Source organism: Camelus ferus, chromosome 15, assembly GCF_009834535.1.
Source record: "Camelus ferus isolate YT-003-E chromosome 15, BCGSAC_Cfer_1.0, whole genome shotgun sequence".
Lineage (NCBI taxonomy): Eukaryota > Metazoa > Chordata > Mammalia > Artiodactyla > Camelidae > Camelus > Camelus ferus.
Genome location: NC_045710.1, coordinates 44,580,366 through 44,605,312, shown reverse-complemented (window position 1 = coordinate 44,605,312; position 24,947 = coordinate 44,580,366). Strand labels below are relative to the sequence as shown.

At 33.3% G+C, this 24,947-nt stretch overlaps 1 protein-coding gene across 2 annotated transcripts in view; it reads left to right on the top strand.

The window, feature by feature from the left end:
- Window positions 1-20,685, top strand: part of XPO1 (exportin 1) — a 39,361-nt gene extending 18,676 nt beyond the window's left edge. For both annotated transcript variants that reach the window (XM_032497632.1, XM_032497633.1), the window contains 21 exons: window positions 3,651-3,712; window positions 3,922-3,966; window positions 5,173-5,354; window positions 6,303-6,351; window positions 6,428-6,547; window positions 7,751-7,879; window positions 8,528-8,686; window positions 9,844-10,041; window positions 10,501-10,639; window positions 10,839-11,020; window positions 11,103-11,259; window positions 11,351-11,514; window positions 11,801-11,935; window positions 12,274-12,457; window positions 12,771-12,877; window positions 15,917-16,111; window positions 17,473-17,641; window positions 18,318-18,452; window positions 18,532-18,691; window positions 18,779-18,875; window positions 19,621-20,685. In XM_032497632.1, coding sequence (XP_032353523.1) covers window positions 3,651-3,712; window positions 3,922-3,966; window positions 5,173-5,354; window positions 6,303-6,351; window positions 6,428-6,547; window positions 7,751-7,879; window positions 8,528-8,686; window positions 9,844-10,041; window positions 10,501-10,639; window positions 10,839-11,020; window positions 11,103-11,259; window positions 11,351-11,514; window positions 11,801-11,935; window positions 12,274-12,457; window positions 12,771-12,877; window positions 15,917-16,111; window positions 17,473-17,641; window positions 18,318-18,452; window positions 18,532-18,691; window positions 18,779-18,875; window positions 19,621-19,767 — 2,915 coding nt within the window. In that variant the 3' untranslated portion in view covers window positions 19,768-20,685. The remainder of the gene's footprint in view (window positions 1-3,650; window positions 3,713-3,921; window positions 3,967-5,172; window positions 5,355-6,302; window positions 6,352-6,427; window positions 6,548-7,750; window positions 7,880-8,527; window positions 8,687-9,843; window positions 10,042-10,500; window positions 10,640-10,838; window positions 11,021-11,102; window positions 11,260-11,350; window positions 11,515-11,800; window positions 11,936-12,273; window positions 12,458-12,770; window positions 12,878-15,916; window positions 16,112-17,472; window positions 17,642-18,317; window positions 18,453-18,531; window positions 18,692-18,778; window positions 18,876-19,620) is intronic.
- The last annotated feature ends 4,262 nt before the right edge of the window (window positions 20,686-24,947 follow it).

The following is a 24,947-nucleotide window of genomic DNA, read 5'->3' as shown; positions in this document are numbered from 1 at the left end:
CTAGTGTATCTTATTTTGAAGAAATTATATAGATGGCTGGCCCATTTTTTAAAAGTAATACTTTTCAATAAATAATTTGAAGGTTTACTTTAAAAACTTGGGAGGTGAATTTTTTCTTCCTATTTAGAAGAATGAGGCTATGGATATAAGTATGATAGATCATTGTATGAGTCCTTTGAAAAACTTAGCACAGTAACCACAGAAGAGCATAATTGTGCTTGTCAGTGGCACACAAAGTTTATGAATGAGAACTCTTCAGTGGAATATTGTTGGGTTTGTTTTTTTAACATGTATACTTTTAAGTTTTCCTGATTTCCAAGGAAGAGCTTAGAAGGCTGTTGCAAGAAATAAGTTTCTTCACATACATTTTTAAAATAATTGGAAACAGACCATTTCTGATTAGCATAGTATTTATTTGGTATGAAGTCTGGTAAAGGTAGTTCTTGTTTTGAGAAATTTGTTTCACATAAATGTCAGTTTTGCAACTGACAGACAGCTAATTCATTTGGCACAAAGAATAAGAGACACTAGGAATGAATTATTTTCTGTCGAATCTCAGATGGTTTTCTGTTAAATCTCAGAAGCTTTGCTACTTACAAACAGTTGACTTTTCTACTTTGATGTGTGACACTTTCTTTTTTAAATGTGCAGTTCACACTTGGAAAATTGTTCTTAATTGAGCTGCTTTTATTTTTTTAATTTTGGATAAACAATGAGAAGGAATTTGGAGGAGTTATATGGTACTTAATCAAATAAGCTTTGTACATAGCAGTAGGAGATTTTAGACAGACACTTTTATGTGTAGTACTCTATCAGAAAACTTGTTTATATATAGTTCCAGTTCTTTGAGTGAATGGAAGGTACTGATCATTGTAGAGTGACATTAAATTGAGACTTTATTGTCTCTGAGAACTGTATAATTATGACTACTTACCACGTTTTTCCTGTTTTCACCTTTTACTCTTTGCTCCATCAACAGGTGAATTTCAGAAGCCTCTGAAAAGAGGAAGAAGGGATTTAATTGATTTAATTGGTAATAGAAGAGTTGAAGGATCTGTTTGATCCTGTTTTCTTATTCTCTGAGGCTGAGAAAAGCCTCTAGATTTCAACTAGAGGCAGCAACTGTAGTTTTACTCTTGTTCCTTATGACAGATTTAGAAGAAAATTACTGAGTCTCTTATTATTTGGTATTGTCAGTCATTTAATCTGAGAGAGTAGGTTGTATTTTTGGTTTTGTTTTAAACTGTGTTTTTATCTGTTACTTATTTAGAGGTTTCAGAAGGGTGCTTTTTTGTTAGATTAGAATGGCCCTTTTCCTTAATTTTTAGGGGCCTTAATGATAGTAATTTATATGTAAAGAATAGAAGAGTCAGCAATGCCAGAATTATGTTTTGATTAGGTCTAGTGGGTATTAGGACATGAGGTTTTTGTGTGGATTTCCCTAAGTGGTATGATTTAGCACTACTTTTAAAATAAAATTGATTCCCCTAGTTTTTTTTTTTTAAATCACCTTATTGAATCTAGACCTGATTTTATTTTGTGTCCACAAAGCCCCTTATTTTTTAAAAAATAATTTGACTGTAGAACCATTGCCCAAAAAAGTACAAGATGTACTTTCACCTTTTAGTTTATCCTATTATTAACAACTTAGACAACCATAGTAAAATAATCACAACCAGAAAATTAACATTGGTTCAGTACTATTAGCTGAATCATAGACCTTAATTCAGATTTCACAAGCTTTCTCTCTAATGTCCTTTTTCTATTCTAAAATTTATTCAGTTGTGTCTTAAACTTTACTCTCCCTAATCTGTGACAGTTCTTAATTCCTGCTTGATATGTCTTTGACACTTTTGCTGAGTTTTAGTCAGTTATTTTGTAGTGTATTTCAGTTTAGGCTTGTCTGTTTTCTCATGATTAGATGTGAGATTCCATATTTTGGGCCAAGAATGCCACACAGGTGATATGTTCTCTGTCTGCCAAACCAGGGGGTACATGTATCAGTATGTTTAATTGTTCATTTATTATTAACTTTTACCAGTTATGTTGGTGCTTGCTGGTTTTCTGTTTACAAAATTACTTTTTTTTTTACTTTGAAAGTGATAAATAGCTTGGGAAGGTAATTTAACACTATGCCAGAAACACATTCCTCTTGAAAGTTTTGCCCATTTGTTTTATCATTCATTGGTGGTCTTGTCTGCAACAGTTAGTACTGTGGTCTTTGCCTAATGTAAAACTTTTTAAAATATAGGTACTGTAATATTGTGTGTGTTTGTATGAAACACTTAAGTTTTTGGCACCTGGCAGGCAGTTTTTTAAACAATTCTTACACTGAATATTGATAGTACTTAACATTGCATTTTCAGTTGGTAAATAACCCTTATTATGTGGCTTTATTATACTAATGAAATATTTCTGCAGTTAGGAAATTATTATTATTAATGTTTTTTAAGGTTTTGTTTTTATTTGGGATGTGAAAGGAAATGGCTGATTTCCCCATAATTAATAAAAATTATTTTTTAAATACCAATGAAGAGGAACCCTTAGGGTCAAAGAGTGAATTTAATACTTTAGCTCATGAAGATTACTATATTAAGGTAGTTTTACAATCAAATAAACATTTTGTTGCTCTCAAGTTGACTATTTCCTGCTGATTCTTAAACGGGGTTAATTTCTTAGCATATCCCTTCTAAGTCGATATTGAGTCCAGTTTTGCAGGTTTGTTAAATGAGACTTGAAACGCAGTTTCATGAACTTTTATCTGTATTTTTGAAATTTAGATACCTCTGAAAATTTTAGTCTTCATAAGTCATTTGGTGGCAAAGCCTAAGTTATGAAACAGGTGTGAGGGTAGTCTTTATCCTTTATAGTGGGAAATAATAATTCGTTGCAATAGAGAATCCTGCTTCAGACCCTTTGGGTATGGGAATGTAAGTGCACCACATTACTTTAAATTTTAAGGGGACCTATAGTAGATAACTCAGTAAATTCTCAGTGATGCAAAATAAAAGCAAAGGTGTGAAGTCTTAACTGTTTAAAGAATAGGTTATGCTATTAAGGTATCCTTCAGTAAAGAACATTACAAATAAAAACTTTCTCCTTTACTCTTTTTTCCTACATTGTAAGGCGAACACATTAAAATTACTTCTAGGATTAGCTTAATGCTGTGATTAAAATAAATCTGGAAAGGATTAACATCTGACTTTGATTTATAAATATTTTACATAAACTTATTTATAGTGCTTACATAGTTTACATATTCAGTGTTTTTATAGTTTTAACCCATAAAAGTAATACATGTTTTTATTTAAATGAATAACATGTTAGTCCTTTGTGGTATTTTTTTAAGTTAAAAACCACGGCTTGGTGTACTTAACTGTCTGGCATCAAGGAATATCTCAGAAGACAATAGTTTGTAATAGGTAAACCAATGTTTTTTAAAGGTTAATGAAAATTAAAAGGTTAACAAGAACTAAAACTTTAAAGGAGTAGTGCACTAAAATCGGCATATTTTTTAAATGCCACAATTTGTGGATTGAGGTGTGTTGTTTGACTTTACTCTGCCCTCCCCCACCCCCAGTTTGTATTTGTTTTTGCTTCCTAAAGATTTATTAGCATGCTATAAAGTGTTGAATAATTTTTTTTAATAGGCATAAAAAAATATGTTGTTGGCCTCATTATCAAGACGTCGTCTGACCCAACTTGTGTAGAGGTAAGAGCTTTTTTGGCGATTACTGTGAGAGTGTAATATTTAAATATATTAGATACTCAACTTAAACTTCTGTCACAGACAGAGAAGATATACATACATGCACATTTACAGTGGATCTGCAAACATTTTTCTCTTGGATGGGGTTGCCTACGTTTGTTATTTATCTATTTTAGGTCTTTGTTTAATCTAAACTTTTTTTCTTTTCTTAGAAGGAAAAGGTGTATATCGGGAAATTAAATATGATTCTTGTTCAGGTGAGTTTTTACTTGATACAGTGTTTCCCTGAGAAGAATTAAATACTTCAGTTAGGCTGATTAGTTGAACAAAATATCCTAACCTACTTTTATCGAGTAACTAAACTAACATCTTACAGAGTAGTGATAGTAGTGTTCACAATAACTACAATACTTAGCTACTGTCTGGTATTTAAAATTGATAATATGCTGTAGTAGGAAACATTGGATACTGTAAACCCTTCACTTCTGGGCTCCAATATGGATTGGACTCCTTAAAAATTTTCTCATCTGCCTCATAATGTGAACGCTTCCTTTCCATGTCAACTCTTTCAGTCTTACCTTACTCAGTCTTACTAATTCATTAAAAATTTACCTTTCAATTCAAGCATCCCTTTAATTAATCTCTGTACTTAGCCTGTTTTTAAACCTTCCATGTCTAACTTTAGAAATTTCATACTTACCTATCTTTTATAATATATCCCCCAAATTTCCTGAGAACATTAATTGGTATGTGGGAAAAAATAGGTTTTTCAATTTATTAAGTTACAGAAACATTTGGTTTTCCCAAACACTTGGCTTTTCACAAAGATGCACTTGCTTTTATACTGAGGACTTTGTTGTTAGCCTGTCTCTGGATGGGAGGAGGGAGGATTACAAAGATGTTAAGTTGCTTACCTCTTACTGACAGGTGGTACTGCAGAATATCTGGTTGGGAAATCCCTAGCATACATAAACAGTAGACTATAAAATCGAATGTAGTCCACCCATTAGGCTGTTTTAGTCTAAGGTGATTTTATCCCCAATTGTAACGCTTCCTTTTTTCCAAATTTATATGTCCAAACCCTACTATATTTCAAGGCTCAGATTCCAGCCAAAGATAATGTCTTTCCCTGCTCATCACCGTTTTATCACTTAGAGTGAGATCTTTGCATCTCCTAGGATAATTTGCACTTATGTAGTAAATACTGATACACATACACATCACAGACAGATTAGACCAATCAGGGTAACTGAGAGGAATGGGGCATTTGAGACAAAGGACTTTATCTGTGCTATACGTTCTACTCAATGTGTTCTGTAGAGATTGGCATATTTCCTGTCTTAATAAAACAGAGAGAAAATGAAAGGTGATTGATACTTGCTCCTGCTTTTGGTATCACACAATTTCTGTGAAGTTTGTCATTGACAAGTGCAATGAAATTAACATCTCCTATCTTATTTCAGATACTGAAACAGGAATGGCCAAAACACTGGCCAACTTTTATCAGTGACATTGTTGGAGCAAGTAGGACCAGTGAAAGTCTCTGTCAGAATAATATGGTGATTCTGAAACTCTTGAGTGAAGAAGTATTTGATTTCTCTAGTGGACAGATAACCCAAGTGAAAGCTAAGCATTTAAAAGACAGGCAAGTATTTTAGAATTTTAAAGTAATTTCTGAAAACAATTACAAGGAATTTGGAGGTAGATTATAAATTTTTAAGGAACTATCATTGTTAGAAGTTAATATACTTTTAATTCTTTTTGAGAACAAATTTAAATATCAAAGTGGCCCTAATATTCTAAATATGGAGGCTGAAAAGTATGTGTGAGGTTACAGCAAAATAACTTCATACATATCATGTGGAAGGAATATAGGTTGAGTTCCCAGAAACCTCTTTGGAATCCGTTTTATATGGTATCTACTTAATTGTAGGCCCACGGAAATGACTTATGTTCAAATGTCTACTGTATTATTTCTGCATTTTGTCAGTTCCCCTATAGTTAACACTAGGAACATGCCAGATTTTACTTTTTTCAACGTTGTAATAAGGATGTGTTCTAGTCATTCGGGAACAGAAATGTTTTACATTTGTGTATTCAAACTAGCTTCAGAATTTATAATTTTTTCATCTGTTTTGGTGTATAAGCACATCTAACACTACTCATTTTCAAATTTTTGATTCAGCTATCTTGATTTAAAAGACTAGATTGATTCAAATTCATATAAAGTGAATTGACAAACCTTCAAGAAATGAAATTACATGCTTTTGTGGGAGGGTATAGCTCAGTGGTAGAGCACATGCTTAGCATGCGTGAGGTCCTGGGTTCAGTCCTCAGTATTTCCATTAAAAGGAATAAATAAACCTAATCTTCCGCCCAAAGAAAACAATTTTTAAAAAAATTATGGGTTCTTTATAGGTGAGTTTTAAAACAGTAATATACATAGTTTTTATAACTTGATGAAGTTGATATCTGTGTTTACATAGAATTAACTCAAGTTTTTAATGACCAGGCTGCTGAAATGTTATTAGTATGTAACTAATTACAATGTTTATTTCTATGTGTCTTCTAAATCGATTACTTCTTTTTTTAGCATGTGCAATGAATTCTCACAAATTTTTCAACTGTGTCAGTTTGTGATGGTAAGTACTTTTAATTTCATTTTTAAAAATAATAATTGTAGGAAGATGACAATTTACAAGCATGTTTTCATTGCAGGAAAATTCCCAAAATGCTCCACTTGTACATGCAACTTTGGAAACATTGCTCAGATTTCTTAACTGGATTCCACTTGGGTATATTTTTGAAACCAAGTTAATCAGCACATTAATATATAAGGTATAGTGAATACATTTCAGTTTATTTATCAGTGGATAATTGCATGTATTTTCTTCATTCATAATGTTCTTTTGTGTAGAAAAACCATTCTATACTCCTAGCTATAATCAACCTTGTTTCTAAGAATGAGGAAGCTACTCAAAAGAACTTTTCTGTAGTTACAGCTTATAATTCTTAAGAACACTGTCGAAATCTACCATGCAGTCTTAACAAATTTCATGTGAACAACTAATAATTAATTTGGTTGGCCTTTAGTTGATTACATATGTCACAGTAGGGTAAGTTAAGGGGTATGTCTGCAGAATGGGAAATCTTTGTATTTTTTCCCACATAATTTTAAAGCAGTAGCATGTAATGCCTATATAAAGTCTTAAAATTGTTCATCCAGAGATAATCACTTAACCAACTGCTGCATTTCCAGATGTTTTCTAGTCAGATATAATGAATAAATTAGTATTTAATCAAGACCTTATAAAAGCAGGCTACTATGAACTTACATTTGGGGCTTTGTACAGGACTTGGTAAAGTGATATATTCTAATAGGAATTTACTCATTAGAGCTACCATTTTATTGATAGACAATTTATTTAAAATTACTTGCCTTTGTCAACAGTTGGTTTGCTTTTTACTACATGAAACATCCATGCACTTGTCCAAATATTTACTTTGGATAAATTTTTAATACATGTTAAGTACCAGGTCAATAGGTACATCGATTTTTAAGGCTTTTGATGCTTACCAAATTGCCGCCCACAAGTGGTAGGCTCTTTTTATACCTTCCCAACAATAAAATGTCAAAGAGCTAGTTTTCCCACACTTTCATTAATCCTAGGTGTATTGCCCATCTCCTAAAATCCTTAACAATTGTAGTCCCATTAGATTACGCAGAAAACATGATGTCCTTAAAAAGTCATATAATAGGTCAAGGGGAAACTTTTCTAAGCAACTTGATGCTTTACAGATGTCTTGAGGATACATCAAAAGAAAGTACAGTTAGCTCCTAAAGCATTTAATCCCTATTGGGTGGATAATGGAATTCCTTTAAAATGTATGTACCAAAAAGACATTATCACCTCTTTACCTGATCTTTTTCTCTATGTTCCTGATTTTTAAATTCTTTATTTTTTGTTTAATTGTTAATTTTAAATAAAGTGCTTCGGGCCATTTAATTTTATGCTTCCCCCTTTGTTTCAATTAAAATAGTTCCTGAATGTTCCAATGTTTCGAAATGTCTCTCTGAAGTGCCTCACTGAGATTGCTGGTGTGAGTGTAAGCCAGTATGAGGAACAGTTTGTAACGCTATTTACACTGACAATGATGCAGCTAAAACAGGTAATACAACACTCTTTTAAAAACTGACTAAACAATTTTAGTGCCTTAGAAAAAGGTGGGTTAGAGTTGAACCATTTCAGCACCTGTTAACATAAATAAATCAGCTATAATGCAACTGCATATTTATTATATATATAACATGAAGGGTAAGCTAGAAATTTTTATGAACATTTTGAAAGTTCCTTGAAAATTTCTGGGAGTGTCATGGTAATTTATTTCTACAGAATTTAGAATCATGGTAAACTGGGGTTAGTATCAGTTCTGCCTCTGACCTTATATCTCTTAAATGAAGGGATTAGCCTGTCCTTGTTTGACTAGGTATATATGAAATTATCTAGAAGGTTAATCATAGTACATTACTGTATATGTTTGTGATCTGATTCCGTTGAATATTTTTACACTTTTAATAATACTAAGATGGGAAAACCTCAAAGGATAATCTTTGAGGAAATCTTACTAGTAACATTAAAAAAATCAAAAGCTAGGGCAGAAAGGTACAAAGTGGGTATAATAGATCAAGGCTTTCTAGTGAACAGTAAACTGTTTAACTCCATGTTTTAAAATGAGTAAAAGTGTGGTGGAATTTGAGAACTTAAATGTAGTGTCTTGTCTTTAAAATGAAGACTAATGACTCATATGAATTTGCAGATGCTTCCTTTAAATACCAATATCCGACTTGCGTACTCAAATGGAAAGGATGATGAACAGAACTTTATTCAAAATCTCAGTTTGTTTCTCTGCACCTTTCTTAAAGAACACGGTCAACTTATAGAAAAAAGATCAAGTCTCAGGGAAACACTCATGGAGGTAGGCTTTGTGGAGCCTTTGGTTTCTGAAATTCTCTGCATAATGAAAACTTCAAAAGTATTCTGAAATTCATGGATCTTTTGACATGTCTTATCACCTAATAGTCTGTGCAGTAAAAATACATGTCGTCAATTCTGCATTACAATTAAAAGCCAAATTTCCTGATTTTGTATTCTACTTAATGCCAGTTCAATAATTTATAATGAAAATTAAATTCCTAATGGATATGTAGATGTGTTATTTATAAGATAAAAGTCTAAAGGCCTTATTTTAAAATTGAGGTGTAATTCACATAACATAAAACTATCCATTTTAAACTGTATAGTTCAGTGGTGTTTAGTATAGTCACAATGTTGTCAGTCATCTGTCTATTCCAAAACGTATTCATCGCCCACAAAGGATGATGCACGCATTGAAACAGTCACTCCCTTCATTCCCCTCTCTCCTCCAATCCCTAGCAACCACTGTTTAATGTCTCAATGGATTTACCTATTCTGAACCATTTCAAGTAACTGGAATTATAGTATATGGTCTTTAGTTTGGGGCTTCTTTCAGCTTAGCATATTACCATGTTACAGCATGTACCAGTCCTTCATCCTTATTATGGCTGAATAATAAATATACCATTGTATGGATATATATTGAGTTTTGTGTGTCGATTAATCAGTTGATGAACATATGGAGTGTTTTCTTTTTGAGGGGGCTATTAGTAACAAATGTCTTAATGGGGGGCTATTAGTAACAAATGTCTTAATGTTTATACCTTTTTAAGAAACTTAACATTGTTTGTTTGTTTGTTTGTTTGTTTGTTTATTTGCTTCTCTCTTTTATTGAAATATATTTTCTGGGCACTGCCTGCCTACCTAACTCAGCATGGCCTCTTTGGCACTGAAAGCTGGAGAATTAAAAAAGTCGGTAAAAAAAAAATATATTGACCAACAATATCGTAAGGTTCTTGAAGCATTCTAGGATATGTCAGAAGGCAGCACAGTTTGCTCCTAGAAAATTTCTACTGTCTATCTGATGAATAATGAAACTTCAGAGTTGTATAAAATACAACATTGATTATTTCCCATTAATGTAGCAAGTGGAAAGCAGTTTGAGGTTGGTTTAATAATGTCTAAGGATTATTTTACTAGTTTTGGTCTTTTGTGTAGGCCCTTCATTATATGTTGTTGGTATCAGAAGTAGAGGAAACTGAAATTTTTAAGATTTGTCTTGAATACTGGAATCACCTGGCAGCTGAACTCTATAGAGAGAGCCCGTTCTCAACATCTGCCTCTCCCTTGCTGTCTGGAAGTCAACATTTTGATGTTCCTCCCAGGAGACAGCTGTATTTGCCTGTGTTATCCAAGGTAACAATAAAGTGGGTAGTGAGTGTGCTTCCTGTGATATTTGAGGACTAAATGCAAATACTGGCTTTTATTTTTTGGCTAAATCTATCCAAATAAATGAGCTACAAAAAAAAATTCAGATTCTCCACGCATACTGAGAAGTTGGACATGAAAGAAAATGGTTTTAAGAGTTTTGGTCCTTAAAGGTGTAGTCCTTCTACAAGCACCAGCACCACCTGTGAGTTCGTTAGGAATGCAAGTGAGACGAAGGAAACTTAACAAGAGTGGATTTTTATCCGTGATAAATAAAGATTGAAAAATCATTATTGTAGAATTACATTTCAAGAATGTGCATCCTTTTATAGCATGGGAACAATTTTGTTTGGTATGTTGACTTTAAGTGCTTTGGGAAGGGGCTACATTTATTTGTTGTGGCTGATTCCAAAGATCTAAAAGATTTTTTTCTTCATTGTTGAATAGGTCCGTTTATTGATGGTTAGTCGAATGGCTAAACCAGAGGAAGTATTGGTTGTAGAAAATGATCAGGGAGAAGTTGTGAGAGAATTCATGAAGGATACAGATTCCATAAATTTGTATAAGAATATGAGAGAAACATTAGGTAAGTTAATAGATACTGTTAATTTAATCTAATCTTTGTAATTCTGTTCTGAGGTAGAAGTACTTTTTAATAAATGTGGCATGTTTAGGTTCTGAATCTGTTAATAGCCATCCTTATTAATGTGCTGTTCTTAGTAAACAGTCTTTTTGCCCATTAAGTTTTGCATTTTGAAACATCTGAAACTTTTTCTTCCTTGTAGTTTATCTTACTCACCTGGATTATGTAGATACAGAAAGAATAATGACTGAGAAGCTTCACAATCAAGTGAATGGTACGGAATGGTCTTGGAAAAATTTGAATACTTTGTGTTGGGCAATAGGTTCCATTAGTGGAGCAATGCATGAAGAGGATGAAAAGCGATTTCTTGTTACTGTTATAAAGGTATGCAAGTGATGTGTGTGGGCTGGAACCATTAGACAAGTGTATTTTATTACAAATGACTGAAATTTGTCTTGTTTTACAGGATCTATTAGGATTATGTGAACAGAAAAGAGGCAAAGATAATAAAGCTATTATTGCATCAAATATCATGTACATAGTAGGTCAATATCCACGATTTTTAAGAGCTCACTGGAAATTTTTGAAGACAGTAGTTAACAAGCTGTTTGAATTCATGCATGGTAAATCCTATTTAATACACTATTTTTGCTGAATATGAAAAGCAAAATTTTTCTTGAAAAATGTTTTTGATAATTGTTTTTGTTTTGTTAGAGACCCACGATGGAGTCCAGGACATGGCTTGTGATACTTTCATTAAAATAGCTCAAAAATGCCGTAGGCATTTTGTTCAGGTTCAGGTTGGAGAAGTAATGCCATTTATTGATGAGATTTTGAACAACATTAACACTATAATTTGTGATCTTCAGCCTCAGCAGGTACTGTAGAGGTCTAAGCACATTTTTCTTAGACAGTAACTGCTGTTTAATAAGAATTTGTTCATGGGAAAAGAACAAATGCCATTATTGGATTCACTTCATGTGTCTCTTTGGTTAAGTTTTGTAGTGAGGCAGAAATTCAACCAGAAGTTTGTTAGGCTGTTTTCCTATAATATAAATGATTTCTGACACTTGAACAAAATTAGTTTAAATAGGTATGTGGATTGTTTGTGTGTGGTTTTCCTTATTACGGTAGATAAAAGAAAATTTTTTCCTTTTAACATAGGTCCATACGTTTTATGAAGCTGTGGGGTACATGATTGGTGCACAGACAGACCAAACAGTACAAGAACATTTGATAGAAAAATACATGCTACTTCCTAATCAAGTTTGGGATAGCATAATCCAGCAAGCAACCAAAGTAAGTTTTATTCTTTTTTGTAAAAATGCTGGTGGTTGGAATTTTAAGAAAATGTTACTCACAAAGGTAGTAAATTTAGTACCTTTGACGTGTATATCTGATTCATAGGTGCTTTTAGGTGTGCTTTTGCACACTGAAAAAAGTAATACATTTTTATATTTTGATGGAAAATTGGGAATATTTTGCTCTATTCGTAGTAGTGAAGACTTTTGTACTAGTTTTACCATTTAGGATTATAAATGTGATGGTGGTTTAGAGTAATGTGGGTAATGTATTTTGCTTTAGATACAAGGATAATTCTCATGTGATAAATGGAATTTGTTTCTTACTTTTCACAGAATGTGGATATACTTAAAGATCCTGAAACAGTCAAGCAGCTTGGTAGCATATTGAAAACAAATGTGAGAGCCTGCAAAGCAGTTGGACACCCCTTTGTGATTCAGCTTGGAAGGATTTATTTAGATATGCTTAATGTATACAAGTGCCTCAGTGAAAATATTTCTGCAGCTATCCAAGCTAATGGTAAATGATTCTGAATTCTTGTGGAATGATGTATTAAGACAGGTCTACACTCACTGCTTTAGCATAAGCATTCAACATTTCTCACAGATTTAAATTAATCCCTTCCTTGTTTCAGGTGATCCTAGGCAATTTTTTTTAACTAGTCACATGCTCTTTTCCCTTATAACATTAGTCTTAGTTTATTTTCTCAGGAAATTCATCTGTATAGCCTTGTCTTTAAGTTTTCTAATGATAAATAGTATCTGAAGTACATGTAACTGCCAATGTAGAGTTTTGGTTGTCAAGTTGGATTCCACCTGATTATATTTTTTAGGTGAGATGGTTACAAAGCAACCGTTGATAAGAAGTATGCGAACAGTAAAAAGGGAAACTTTAAAGTTGATATCTGGTTGGGTGAGCCGGTCCAATGATCCACAGATGGTAAGTGAGATGTGCTGTTTGTTTTTAAGGTTGATGCTGCATTCTCTGGAATGTGCATATATCTCTGTATACATTTAGTTAATTTAGATGTGTCACATTTTATAACATTTTATTTATCAGAATTCTTGAGTACATTAAAGTAGTAAGATATATTCCATCTTACTAAGAAATTGCTGTTAGTTGGGAGGGATGGCATGCTGTAACAAAGCTGAGATGATTGGATCATTCTTATTTTTCCATGGATACAGTTAGGATGAAATTTTTGTTTTCCTCATGATCTTGAGAGCAGTTGACAAAGCTGTCATTAGATTGCCTCTTCAGTAGGAGTAGGCACTTTCCTAGTTTTGAAGGTTTGAATGTCTCTTTTGCTGTCTTATTCCCATTAGTCTTAAGTGGTCTTCAGAAACTAAACCCACTTCATATACTTCAGCTGGGGAAAAATCTGTTTTATGTTTTATTATCGTTACACCTTTCATTCTCTTGATCCTCGGAAAATTACAAGAAATCGTATCTTGTTTATCACTGTTGGGTGAAAATAGCATTGACAAGTGTGCTATTTACTTTCATAATTTTGAAATTTCAATATTGTTCCTGTTGACAAGGTAAATTTCAGGAAACTTGTTCAGAAAACAGTTGTGGAATTCCCATGATTCCCAGAAGGTTTTAAATATGCATTATGAGATCAGAACTGCATTTTAAAAATTAGAAAGTAAAAAGTAGGATGAATTGAGGGAATTGAGAAGTTCATAATTTACAATAGCATGGGCAGTAATTTCAGGAACATCAGAGGTAATGACAAGATGGGTCTCATATTTTATTTATAACTAAGATTTGTATTGTGATTTAGGGCTGTGAATTCAAAGATACTCAAATACTTTGGATCCGCTTTGTAGGAAAATAAACTATTTCAGTTAGGGTTAAGAGTAGAAATGTGAAAACGGGAAGGAAAGAAATAGGTTGAGGGAGATTAAGAGGTATAAACTTCTAATTGCTAAACAGATGAGTCACAGGTATGAAAATGCACAGTGTGGAGAATATAGCTCTAATATAACATGTTATTAATACATAATATTTCTATAGTCCATGTATTATATGATATACATTTTATATAACAATATACTAATATAATGCATAGTATTCTATAATGTAGACTATAAATGTAGTCTTTTTATGGTGATAGTTCATAACTAGTTATTGTGGTGATCATTTTGAAATACATAGAAATACCAAATTACTATCCTGTGTAACAGGAGCTAGCATAGTATTGTAGGTCAGTTGTACTTAAACATACAGCAAACTGAGAAGAAATCATTGCAGCAACATGGATGGACTTTCGGTTGCCAGTGGAGAAGGGGGTGGGAAGGGACAGACTGGGAGTTCGAAATCTGTAGATACTGACAGGTATATTTAGAATAGATAAACAAGATTATACTGTATAGCACAGGGAAATATATACAAGATCTTGTGGTAGCTCACAGTGGAAAAGAATGTGACAATGAATATATGCTCATGTATGACTGAGAAGTTGTGCTCTACACTGGAAATTGACACAACATTGTAAACTGACTATAACTCAATAAAATAAAAAAAAAATGGATGGACCTAGAGACATCATACTAAGTGAAGTCAGATAGAGAAAGACATATGTGATATCACTTATATGTGGAATCTTTAAAAAATGATAAAAATGAACTTCCTTACAAAGCAGAAAGAGACAGACAAGCAGAAAACAAACTTATGGTTACCAAAGTGGGGAGGAGGGATAAATTGGGAGTTTGCATTGGCAGATGCAAACTGCTATATAAAATAGGTGAACAAGGCCCCCTGTATAGCACAGGGAACTATATTCAATATCCTGTGATTACCTATAATGAAAAATAGTGCATGTGTGTGTGTATATATATATATATATATATATATATATATATATATATATATATGTTTAAAAATAACTGAATCACTATGCTGTACACCAGAAACTTAACACAACATTGTAAATCAACTATGCTTGAATTTAAAAAGAGAGATCAGATTTGTGGTTACCAGAGGAGGTGGAGTGGGTGGAGGGTGAATTGGATAAAAAGGAAGTCAAAAGGTAGAAGCTTTTATTTATATGATAAATAAGTACTAGGGATGTAACGTACAACATGATAAATACAGTTAACACTGCTGTGTGTTATATACGAAAGAGTAAATCCTAAGCGCTTTTGTCACACTCAAAAAAATCTTTTGTTTCTTTAATTTTGTATCTATATGAGATGATGTTCACTAAACTTGGTAATCATTTCATATATATAAGTAAACTTAACACAGCACTGTACATCAATCGTATCTCAATAAAACTGTAAGAAAGGAAAAAGTGAGAACTAGTTCTAGTTAAGAGAAACCCAAGTGGGTAAAAGGAAAAATAATTTTGTCCTTATCCTTCAAATCTTTCTAGACCTGTTTCGTGTAGTGGGACACTAGTAACTAGAAATCTTCAGTTAAATAAAACATTGGTTGTGTTTATTTTACGTATTTTAATAGAGAACCTAAAAGCATAGAAATTACACCCTAATAAGACTATTTATTGAGAAGCTTGGAAAACCACACGCAGTCTTTCTGGCATAGTCCAGTTCATTTTTTGAGAGTAAATGATAGTTATTGTTTCTATTTATTGAGATGTCACCCAGTATTCATTATGTTAAAAATCACTGAGTGGCGTCCTCTTTTGGTGTTAGATATGAGTACCTTGGTACAATATTGGTTAGGGGGACTCTTCTTTACTCTGAGGTTACCCATCCCACATAACAGTGTCCCAGAATCGTGGTTCTGCCACAGAACTTAGAGCTAGTCATTTGATTTCAGGCCTCAGTTTCCTATCATACAGATTTAAACTGCATAATGTTCATGGCCTTCTCAGCCGATTGTGATTTGTTGGTTTCTGTTAATAAAAAGTTTTAATATACAAAAAATTACAGTACAGGAGATGACATTGACCTAACTGTTTAATATGAGTTACCAAGTGCCTAAATTAAAATCAGATTATTTTTTAAACAGGTAGCTGAAAATTTTGTCCCTCCTCTGTTGGATGCAGTTCTCATTGATTATCAGAGAAATGTCCCAGCTGCTAGAGAACCAGAAGTGCTTAGTACTATGGCTATTATTGTCAACAAGTTAGGAGGACATATAACAGCTGAAATACCTCAAATATTTGATGCTGTTTTTGAATGCACATTGAATATGATAAATAAGGTATGTGTTTTTGCGTTTCAGTTATATAATGGAAAGTTCTGCAGTGTGTTCTTACCACTTTTAAAAGCATAAATGATGACTATCTTTGATTACAGCGTAAATTTTAGGCTCTGATACTATATATTTGAACTAGATCATAAAAATACTTGTTTTGTTATTTTTTTAATTTGCATGGAATTCTAAGAATTAAAAATAAGTTTGATATTTATTCAAATGGCAGCTAGCATTTATTGAAAACTTCCTGCATTTCAGTCATTGGCTTTAGTTGTATTAATTTGTTTTAAATAAATGAAAAGGGAGGATTACATTTTAGGTTGTTTTTTTTTTTTTAAGGTTTTTAAAATAACATTTATTTCTTGAAAGCTGATGTGTATAATAGGAAACCAAAAAACACAAAGAACAAAGTAGTCCATAATCACAAGCAGTTTACAGTTTGATGTGTCCTCTTAGGTCTTGTTTGTGTATCTCCTTAACTAAGCATCCATTTTTACATAATTAAGATCATTACAGTTACACTTTTTCACATATGATGAATATTTACCATTTCAGAGTCCCAAAACTATATTAGTATTTTGGTAACCAATATACTATACCAAATCAGTCTGGAAGGAAAAAAGGGTAATCCTGCCTTTCTTGGCAATAAAAATTTCAAAGACAAAAGTGGCAACAGCCCTCTAGATAGATACTGCCAGAATTATGATTAGTAATACATTCCCTTAATGCAACTAAAAATGAGTCATAAAGCAATGGAGTTCACAAAGTGTAATGCTTCTAAGAGGATTCATTATCCAACCCATACTATTAAAATATTAGCAAAGAGATGTTTCTTTTTTAAAAAAAATACTTTATTACTGTATTATTTAGTTAATTTGGTCAGGGGAGGTGATTACGTTTATTTTTAGAGGAGGTACTGAGGATTGAATCTAGGACCTCATGTAAATACACACTACCACTTGAACTGTACCCTCCCCCCAGCAAGGAGGTATGTTTTCCACTGAATTACTTAACAATGGATTCTTACAGTACAGCCAGAAGAGATGCACACACATCATTGGTTATCATCAAAATTTATATGGACACATCTGCATACATCCCTCCCTTGATACTACATTTTAGTTATTAAAGTGTAGTATATGCTTATTATAAGGAGTGGGAAAATACATTAACTAAGGAAAAAAATGTAGATGTTAAGTATACACATTTATACAATAGGTAACAGTTTTTCTAATCTGTGTTAGTGGTCTCAAAGTCGTTAAAAATAATAGTAATAGTCTCAGAGTTCCTAGAAAATGTGATGGTCTTTATGTGAGTTTTGATGAATATTCTTTAAAATAAGGTGCCCTTGTATTGCTTCATTTTAGGACTTTGAAGAATATCCTGAACACAGAACAAACTTTTTCCTACTACTTCAGGCTGTCAATTCTCATTGTTTCCCAGCATTTCTGGCTATTCCACCTGCACAGTTTAAACTTGTTTTGGATTCCATCATTTGGGCTTTCAAACATACTATGAGGAATGTAGCAGATACAGGTAAATACATAGAAGCAATGTTCTTTATTCATTTGCCTAGCAACCCAAAATCTATGTACAGACACCTAACAGATGTGTATAGTGGTAGACAAGTAGTTATCAATTTACTTGTCCTGGTTTGTTTGAGTGCATCAACTGCATAGATATGTCTAAGTCCTATAAACAGTTTAATCATCTGTTTCAGAGTGAGTCTGTAGGCAGAATTGAGTTATGGGGAGGTGGGCATAAGATTTAAGGCAGGGAGAGCATCACTTACCCATATCCTCACCAGTGTTTACTTTTCTCCAAATGCTTTTCGTCTGTGACACTAAGAGTCAACAAATGAAAAAGTAAAACATTTCTAGCAGGAGAGTTGATTTCTTTTACTTTTAAGTAGTAATTGGTTTATGTATTAGAAAAATCTGCTCAGTTGTGCTACTTTTGGAGTGGATGAGGAAGAATCAAACTAAACCTTCAGAAATAATGCTAATGTGGTAATGGTTAGATTATAGTCTGTAAGTAAGCAGTCACTGGTTCTAGTTTTAACTCCATTAGTGATTTAAGATAACCTAGGCAAATAATTGTTAGTCATTAGCAAAAAATGGGGGAATGGGCTTTGAATGAATTTGTTAATAGCTGAAGTACTATCATGAATGTCAGTATGTAATAACTTTGTTGATGTTATATGTATTTTAAGGCTTACAGATACTTTTTACACTCTTACAAAATGTTGCACAAGAAGAAGCTGCGGCTCAGAGTTTCTATCAGACTTATTTTTGTGATATTCTTCAGCATATCTTTTCTGTTGTGACAGACACCTCACATACTGCTGGTAAGGATTTACAGCCATAAAAATATTAAATGTTCTGGTTATTTCATCTTGGTGTTAATGCTGTCCTTCTTATCAACAGGTTTGACAATGCATGCATCTATCCTTGCATATATGTTTAATTTGGTTGAAGAAGGAAAAATAAGTACACCATTAAATCCTGGAAATCCAGTTAATAACCAAATGTTTATTCAGGAATATGTGGCTAATCTTCTTAAGTCTGCATTCCCTCATCTACAAGAGTAAATACACTTTTTAATAAACTTAAATTTTTAAGCTTTTTGTTTTTAAGTGATTTTTTTTTTTAATCATTGTGTTTTGAATTGCAGTGCTCAAGTAAAGCTCTTTGTGACAGGACTTTTCAGCTTAAATCAGGATATTCCTGCGTTCAAGGAACATCTTAGGGATTTCCTGGTACAGATAAAGGTATGTACTTTATTTGCGATTACAGAAGTATTGATACTAAATGTGATTGAACTGTTGCACTGACCACTTTTTGTAATGTGAAATGACTGGGCTTTTTAAATAATACAAAGTCTTAATGGTTTTAGACTGAATTACAGAAAGGAAAACTTAAGACCAGGACGAAGATAGGCTTGAAATGTTTTGGGCAACTTTTTATTAATATAATTCATTTTAGAAGGTCTAAATATCGCAGCATTGTGATTGAATCCCATAGATCATTTTAAAGGAGTGAAATTGAGGAAAGAAACACATTGGTAGTTCCTTTGGGAATTTTATACCCCTGTTATTATTAAGGAATCCATTATAGGGAACCATGATAATTAGATTATCAGCCTTTTTTTTTTTTTTTTTTTTTTAACTGCCTTTTTACAATGCTTTGTTGCAGCCTTTAGGACAGTGATAATATAGTTAAACTTGATCATTAGTCTGAGAAACATCTTGGTATTATTGCTTATGAAGTATATTTTGTATATGGCATCACACTATACCTCTTCTGTAATCTTACCTTTTTTTCTTCCAACTTTCTTTGGTTTTTAATTCAACTATAGAATTATAAAATAATATACTATAATTTAAAATCAGCAATTGATGGATAAATTATATCAGTTATGCAAACAGGGAGGTGCTTATCTACACACCCCCCAAAGGGAAGTAATTTTCTGAAATTGAAGTTTATTATGTTGACATTTCAACTGTCTTTTCACAGGAGTTTGCAGGTGAAGATACGTCTGATCTATTTTTGGAAGAAAGAGAAACAGCTCTGAGACAGGCTCAGGAAGAGAAACATAAACTTCAGATGTCTGTCCCTGGCATCCTTAATCCACACGAAATTCCAGAAGAAATGTGTGATTAAAATCAGAAGTCATGCTGATGGGGGTTTTTTTGTTTTTTTTTTTCCTTCCTCTCTGCAACTCTTGTTAGCAGAAGAAAACAGCATCTGGATATTTGTCGACCAAAATGATGCCAATTTGTAAATTAAAATGTCACCTAGTGGCCCTTTTTCTTATGTGTTTTTTGTATAAGAAATTTTCTGTGAAATATCCTTCCATTGTTTAAGCTTTTGTTTTGGTCATCTTTATTTAGTTTGCATGAAGTTGAAAATTAAGGCATTTTTAAAAATTTTACTTCATGCCCATTTTGTGGCTGGGATGGGGGGAGGAGGCAAATTCAATTTGAACATATACTTGTAAATTCTAATGCAAAATTATACAATTTTTCCTGTAAACAGTACCAATTTTTAATTAGGGGGCATTTTCTTCCTAGCCTGTATTTCAGTCTAGAAGAAAAGATAATGAGTAAAACAAATTGCGTTGTTAAAAGGATTATAGTGCTGCATTGTCTGAAGTTAGCACCTGTTGGACTGAATCGTTTGTCTAGACCACATGTATTACAAGTCTGTATGGCAAGTTTGCAGCAAGATCATGTGCATATCATCCCATTGTAAAGCGACTTCAAAAAATATGGGAACACAGTTAGATATTTTTACACAGTTCTTTTTGTTTTTGTGTGTGTGTGCTGTCGCTTGTCGACAACAGCTTTTTGTTTTCCTCAATGAGGAGTGTTGCTCATTTGTGAGCCTTCATTAACTCGAAGTGAAATGGTTAAAAATATTTATCCTGTTAGAATAGGCTGCATCTTTTTAACAACTCATTAAAAAACACAAAACAAAATTCTGGCTTTTGAGATGACTTATACTAATTTACATTGTTTACCAAGCTGTAGTGCTTTAAGAACACTACTTAAAAAGCAAAATAAACTTGGTTTACATTTATTTTCCCTTTATTGGCTCAACTTTATTCGTATATTAATGAAAGTTGTTATTTGTTTTTAGGTATTAGGTAACATTTTAAAATGAAGTTCAATACCAAGTATTTCTAAGTTTATTGAGTAAAGGCAGCACTTGGGTAAAATGAATGTGGTCTTGAGATACCGTCTGTTTCCAAGAAACAAATCATTCCTGTGAGAGGTTGGCACATGTTTTACCTTTATTTGCAGTTAAAAAGCATCTTTTCTCCTCTGGTTAGGAACTAAGAGTAATGAAGATTAAAAATCAGCCTTAATGAAAACCCATGTACAAGAAGCTACTGCACATATTCTTGAACATAACCCTGGGAAGTAGTCTCATTCCTGTAAGAAAGGTGGGAGGAAGGGGAGAATGTGTAGAGTGGCTACAAAACATGAAAAGAATAGAAAAAGGAAGCCAGCTTGGGTGAACCCATTTCCAGAGGATTAAACTAGCCTATAAACCTAGACTAAAACCTAAGGGTTTGAAATGCCTCATGTTCGTGGAGGATCAGCACCTTTTTATAACTGCCATACTCTAACTTTATAGGTTTGGCAAAACTGGCATTACTTCAGTAAAAAAATCATGCATAAGATCTTTCTTGAACAAATGGTAAGATTTTAATATTATTTAAAGAAAAATATTGAAACACTTGTTTTAAAACAGCTTTGAGGCAGGGATGGTATATAGGTCAGTGGTAGAGTGTGTGCCCAGCATGCATTCGGTCCTGAGTTCAATCTCCAGTACCTCAATTATAAATAAATAAACCTAATTACGCCCCACACAAAAACCATGTTTTTGAAAAATTAGCTTTATTAGGATCTTTGACCTTCTTACTAATGTTTGTTGAAAAATAATTTAAGAAGTTTATTGGATTAGTCAAGAGTTCAGGTCCAGATTGTTTTCTCTGAATCAGCTATAAGTTCATACTTACTTTAGAAGAGCTGTCGCCGTTTCCAACAGTGGTCATTATATAATTTCTTTATTCTGCAGCCTCATTGCCTACCTTGATATGTTCTGGATATTTGAAAAATGAAGCTTTGACCAGGAAACCAGGATTAGTCCAACTAATCTTTAGAAATGATTCACAACTGAGGACTCAGCCACTACCAAAAGTAAATGTAACACCTTTATTTAGATTAATGAGTAGTTACAGCTATAGGCAAAAAGAATCACTTTAAGATTTAAAATACATAAAGAATTTTCAAAACATTGAAACAGAAGCCTCAGATCTAGTTTTTTTGTTTTGATTTAAATTAGATCTTAGAGGTGTATTCTATTCCATAGTTCAATCCTTTGTTGAAGATTGTTTACAGGACAAGTCACTTAAACTTTGAAAAATACGATCATAAAACCAATTCCTGTGTCAGTTATGAGGATATCTCATCAACAATAGTATGCATTTTTTCCTTCACATTTTTTGTCTCTGGAAATTGGGGTGTAATGTAGCTTAAAACTTACAGTGGTTAGGCAGTACCACTGATACGCTCCCTGCTTATATTTGAGTGAGCTTAATTATAGCTGTATGCATTAGCTTAATCGCTATTTAAAAGTGTCCTACAAAGGATTGCTCAACAACAAAGTAAAATTACTGTATATGCAAAAGGTATACAAAGACAGCAGGACATAAATGTGATAGTAAGGGAGGAAATACTTGTTACTGGAAGGATGATCACGTCCATATTGCAAAGTGGCAACCAAATTTTTCTTGGGACCTACGCAAGGGAATTGCCCATAAGATAAAATGCAAAGAATTATCCACCAAAACAAACAGTGCAATTTTATTCATGAGAAGTTGATAAGTGAATAGATGAAATTTCAAAAAGGCTACTGTAACCAATTCATGCATTTTCCAGTAAGGACTATTCATATTGTTATATTTGACAGTGTTTTCCCAACTCTGGGTGGTACATAAAATAATGGTACATCTTGAAGTTGTTATCTTAGATTTAAAATAAAGCAGTAAGTAAACAGTTCAGTCTTCACAGGCTATCTTTAACCCCACATTGAGTCAAATCTATGGTAGACTTAAACCTAGGACGCAGACATTTCATAGTTTGATGCCAACAGACATACTGGGCTAGAGTTTGAAAAAAATACAATTTTAGAATACTGAGGGGAGTTAATTGGTCAGATTTTTGTGTATATATAGGATTTTCCTCCCAGAAAGTTTTCCAGCAGAATTCATTTATTCTGTAACAATGTGAAGGCTTAAGTCTATGGAAAAAAGTTTTTTAAGTTACCAGCCACATAAGTCAACTGATTTTGATGTAGTGATTAGATTAGGGTCTTAAGGACAAAATGCCTGGATTATAAAAAGCTACATAAACATATTTATAAATAGTGCTTTTGGTGATTAAGTACTTCTGTACAGTTTCTTACTACTTTTTGTGCTTTGCGTCTCTGATACATTCTGGGTAAACTTCAATAATTAACAGTAATTACATAATATGGCTAGTTAATGTCAGGTTTCCCCAACTGTTCCCAAGAATGTCTTTTCATAGCTTGTGTTTTTCCAGATTGGTATCAATTTAGGTTCATGCTTTTTGCATTTGTAGTTTATAATTTCAGTGATTTTTTTTAATTCTTAAAAAATGTTTGGTTACTATTCAGATCTGTTTTTTAAAGTATCTTCTCTTTTTTTCATGTTTATCTATGCATAGTTTATATTCCATATTACGACCATTGTTCCCATTGACAAAAGGCTTCCTCCCCACCTCCCCACTGGTAACTTTGGCTTCAGAGTCCATTTACCATTTTGATTTACAGTTTCATTCTGGGGGCACTAGGGAATAAATTCTTACTAGCTTGCAAAGTGGTTATATATTTAGAAACATTTTAATAAACATTTTAAGGTGTTTTTTGGCTCATGTAACAAAAAGTGGTAACAGCAATGATTTATTGTAGTTAGTTAATTTTGTTGTGCTCATATCAGTGAAATCCAGAGAACCAATACAGAACTTGGGAAGTGCAGCTTTATGATAACACTAAGGTTCTGGCAATTTAGAAATTTGTTTTTTTCTATCCAGCACCTGGATTATACCCCAAGGTCAAATACGGCTGTGGGAATTTCAGCTGTTACATCTGCATTCTAGGCAGCAGGGAGGGTAACAGCTTCCTCTTGTAAGACTCGGAACAAGTCACAGAACACATGAATACATCTCCATAGCCTCACCCAACAAGAGAAGCTGAGAAATACAATCTTAAGGCTGGATGCATTGCCACTCTGAATAAATCTAGCATTCTCCTAATGAGGAATGGGGAGAGTGAACTGAAGAAAATAGTCTCAATCACAAGTTCAGCAAAAATCAAGTGAAAGTAAGGGACAAAGGCAGTTGACTCCATGGGAAAAATAAAAAGTCTTTTCTCTAAGCACTGAGGTACTGGCAGTGTCAAAGAAATTGTTCATGTTACAGTGGCAGTTGCCTTTGTCATTCACCGTCCACAATTCTAAAAATCCATCTGTACAGGGTGGCAGACAAAACCGTTTACTCCTGGTCTCTGTTACTAATTACTATGTCATATCTGTTTTCTTGATAAGTAAAGAGAAACTACTGAAACACCCTGACTTCACAAAATGAAGGCTTTAACACCTAAAGGAGAGGAGAAACTACAGAAGCTGAGGGGAAGGGCCAGGTCTAAGAGTTGGGAAGGTTTGTATGGGAAAGCTGTTATTTCCATTGTGTAAAAGGGCTTTTGAAAAAATGGGTGCCTAAAATTCCAGAGTCCTTTCCTTGATCTGCTTCTGCCTGACCTATCACTGCTCTCACCTCTTTGTCAAGACACCCAAGGAAATTATTTTTTTTCCCGAAAGTTTGCTGACTGAACTAGACCTTTTTTTCCTGACGTGGAAGCACTTGCTCCTCTTTAAGTCTTCCTTTGTCCTCTCACCCTATGAGTATTTCTTTGAAGCTTATTGTAGATCAACTTACACTTAATTTGTTACATCTCTCTTCTTCTGTTAGCCTATTCGGATAAGTCCAGAGTTTCATGCAAGCTGGGATACACTTTTTTGTATTCTATCAGGACATACATAAGAGATCCAGCCTGAACAGTAACATTAACACTCTACGCTTGCTACCCTAAGTGAAATTCCTGACCCAGAATGCCCTCTCCCTACAACTGTAACAGGAAAAGAAACTCTAGGCCTCTCACACTTTGATCTCAAAGTCCTGAGATCAGACATTCAAAACGAGATCAGACTTACTCAACCTGCCCCATCAGGTAAGAGCAAACTATTCTTAAGTATG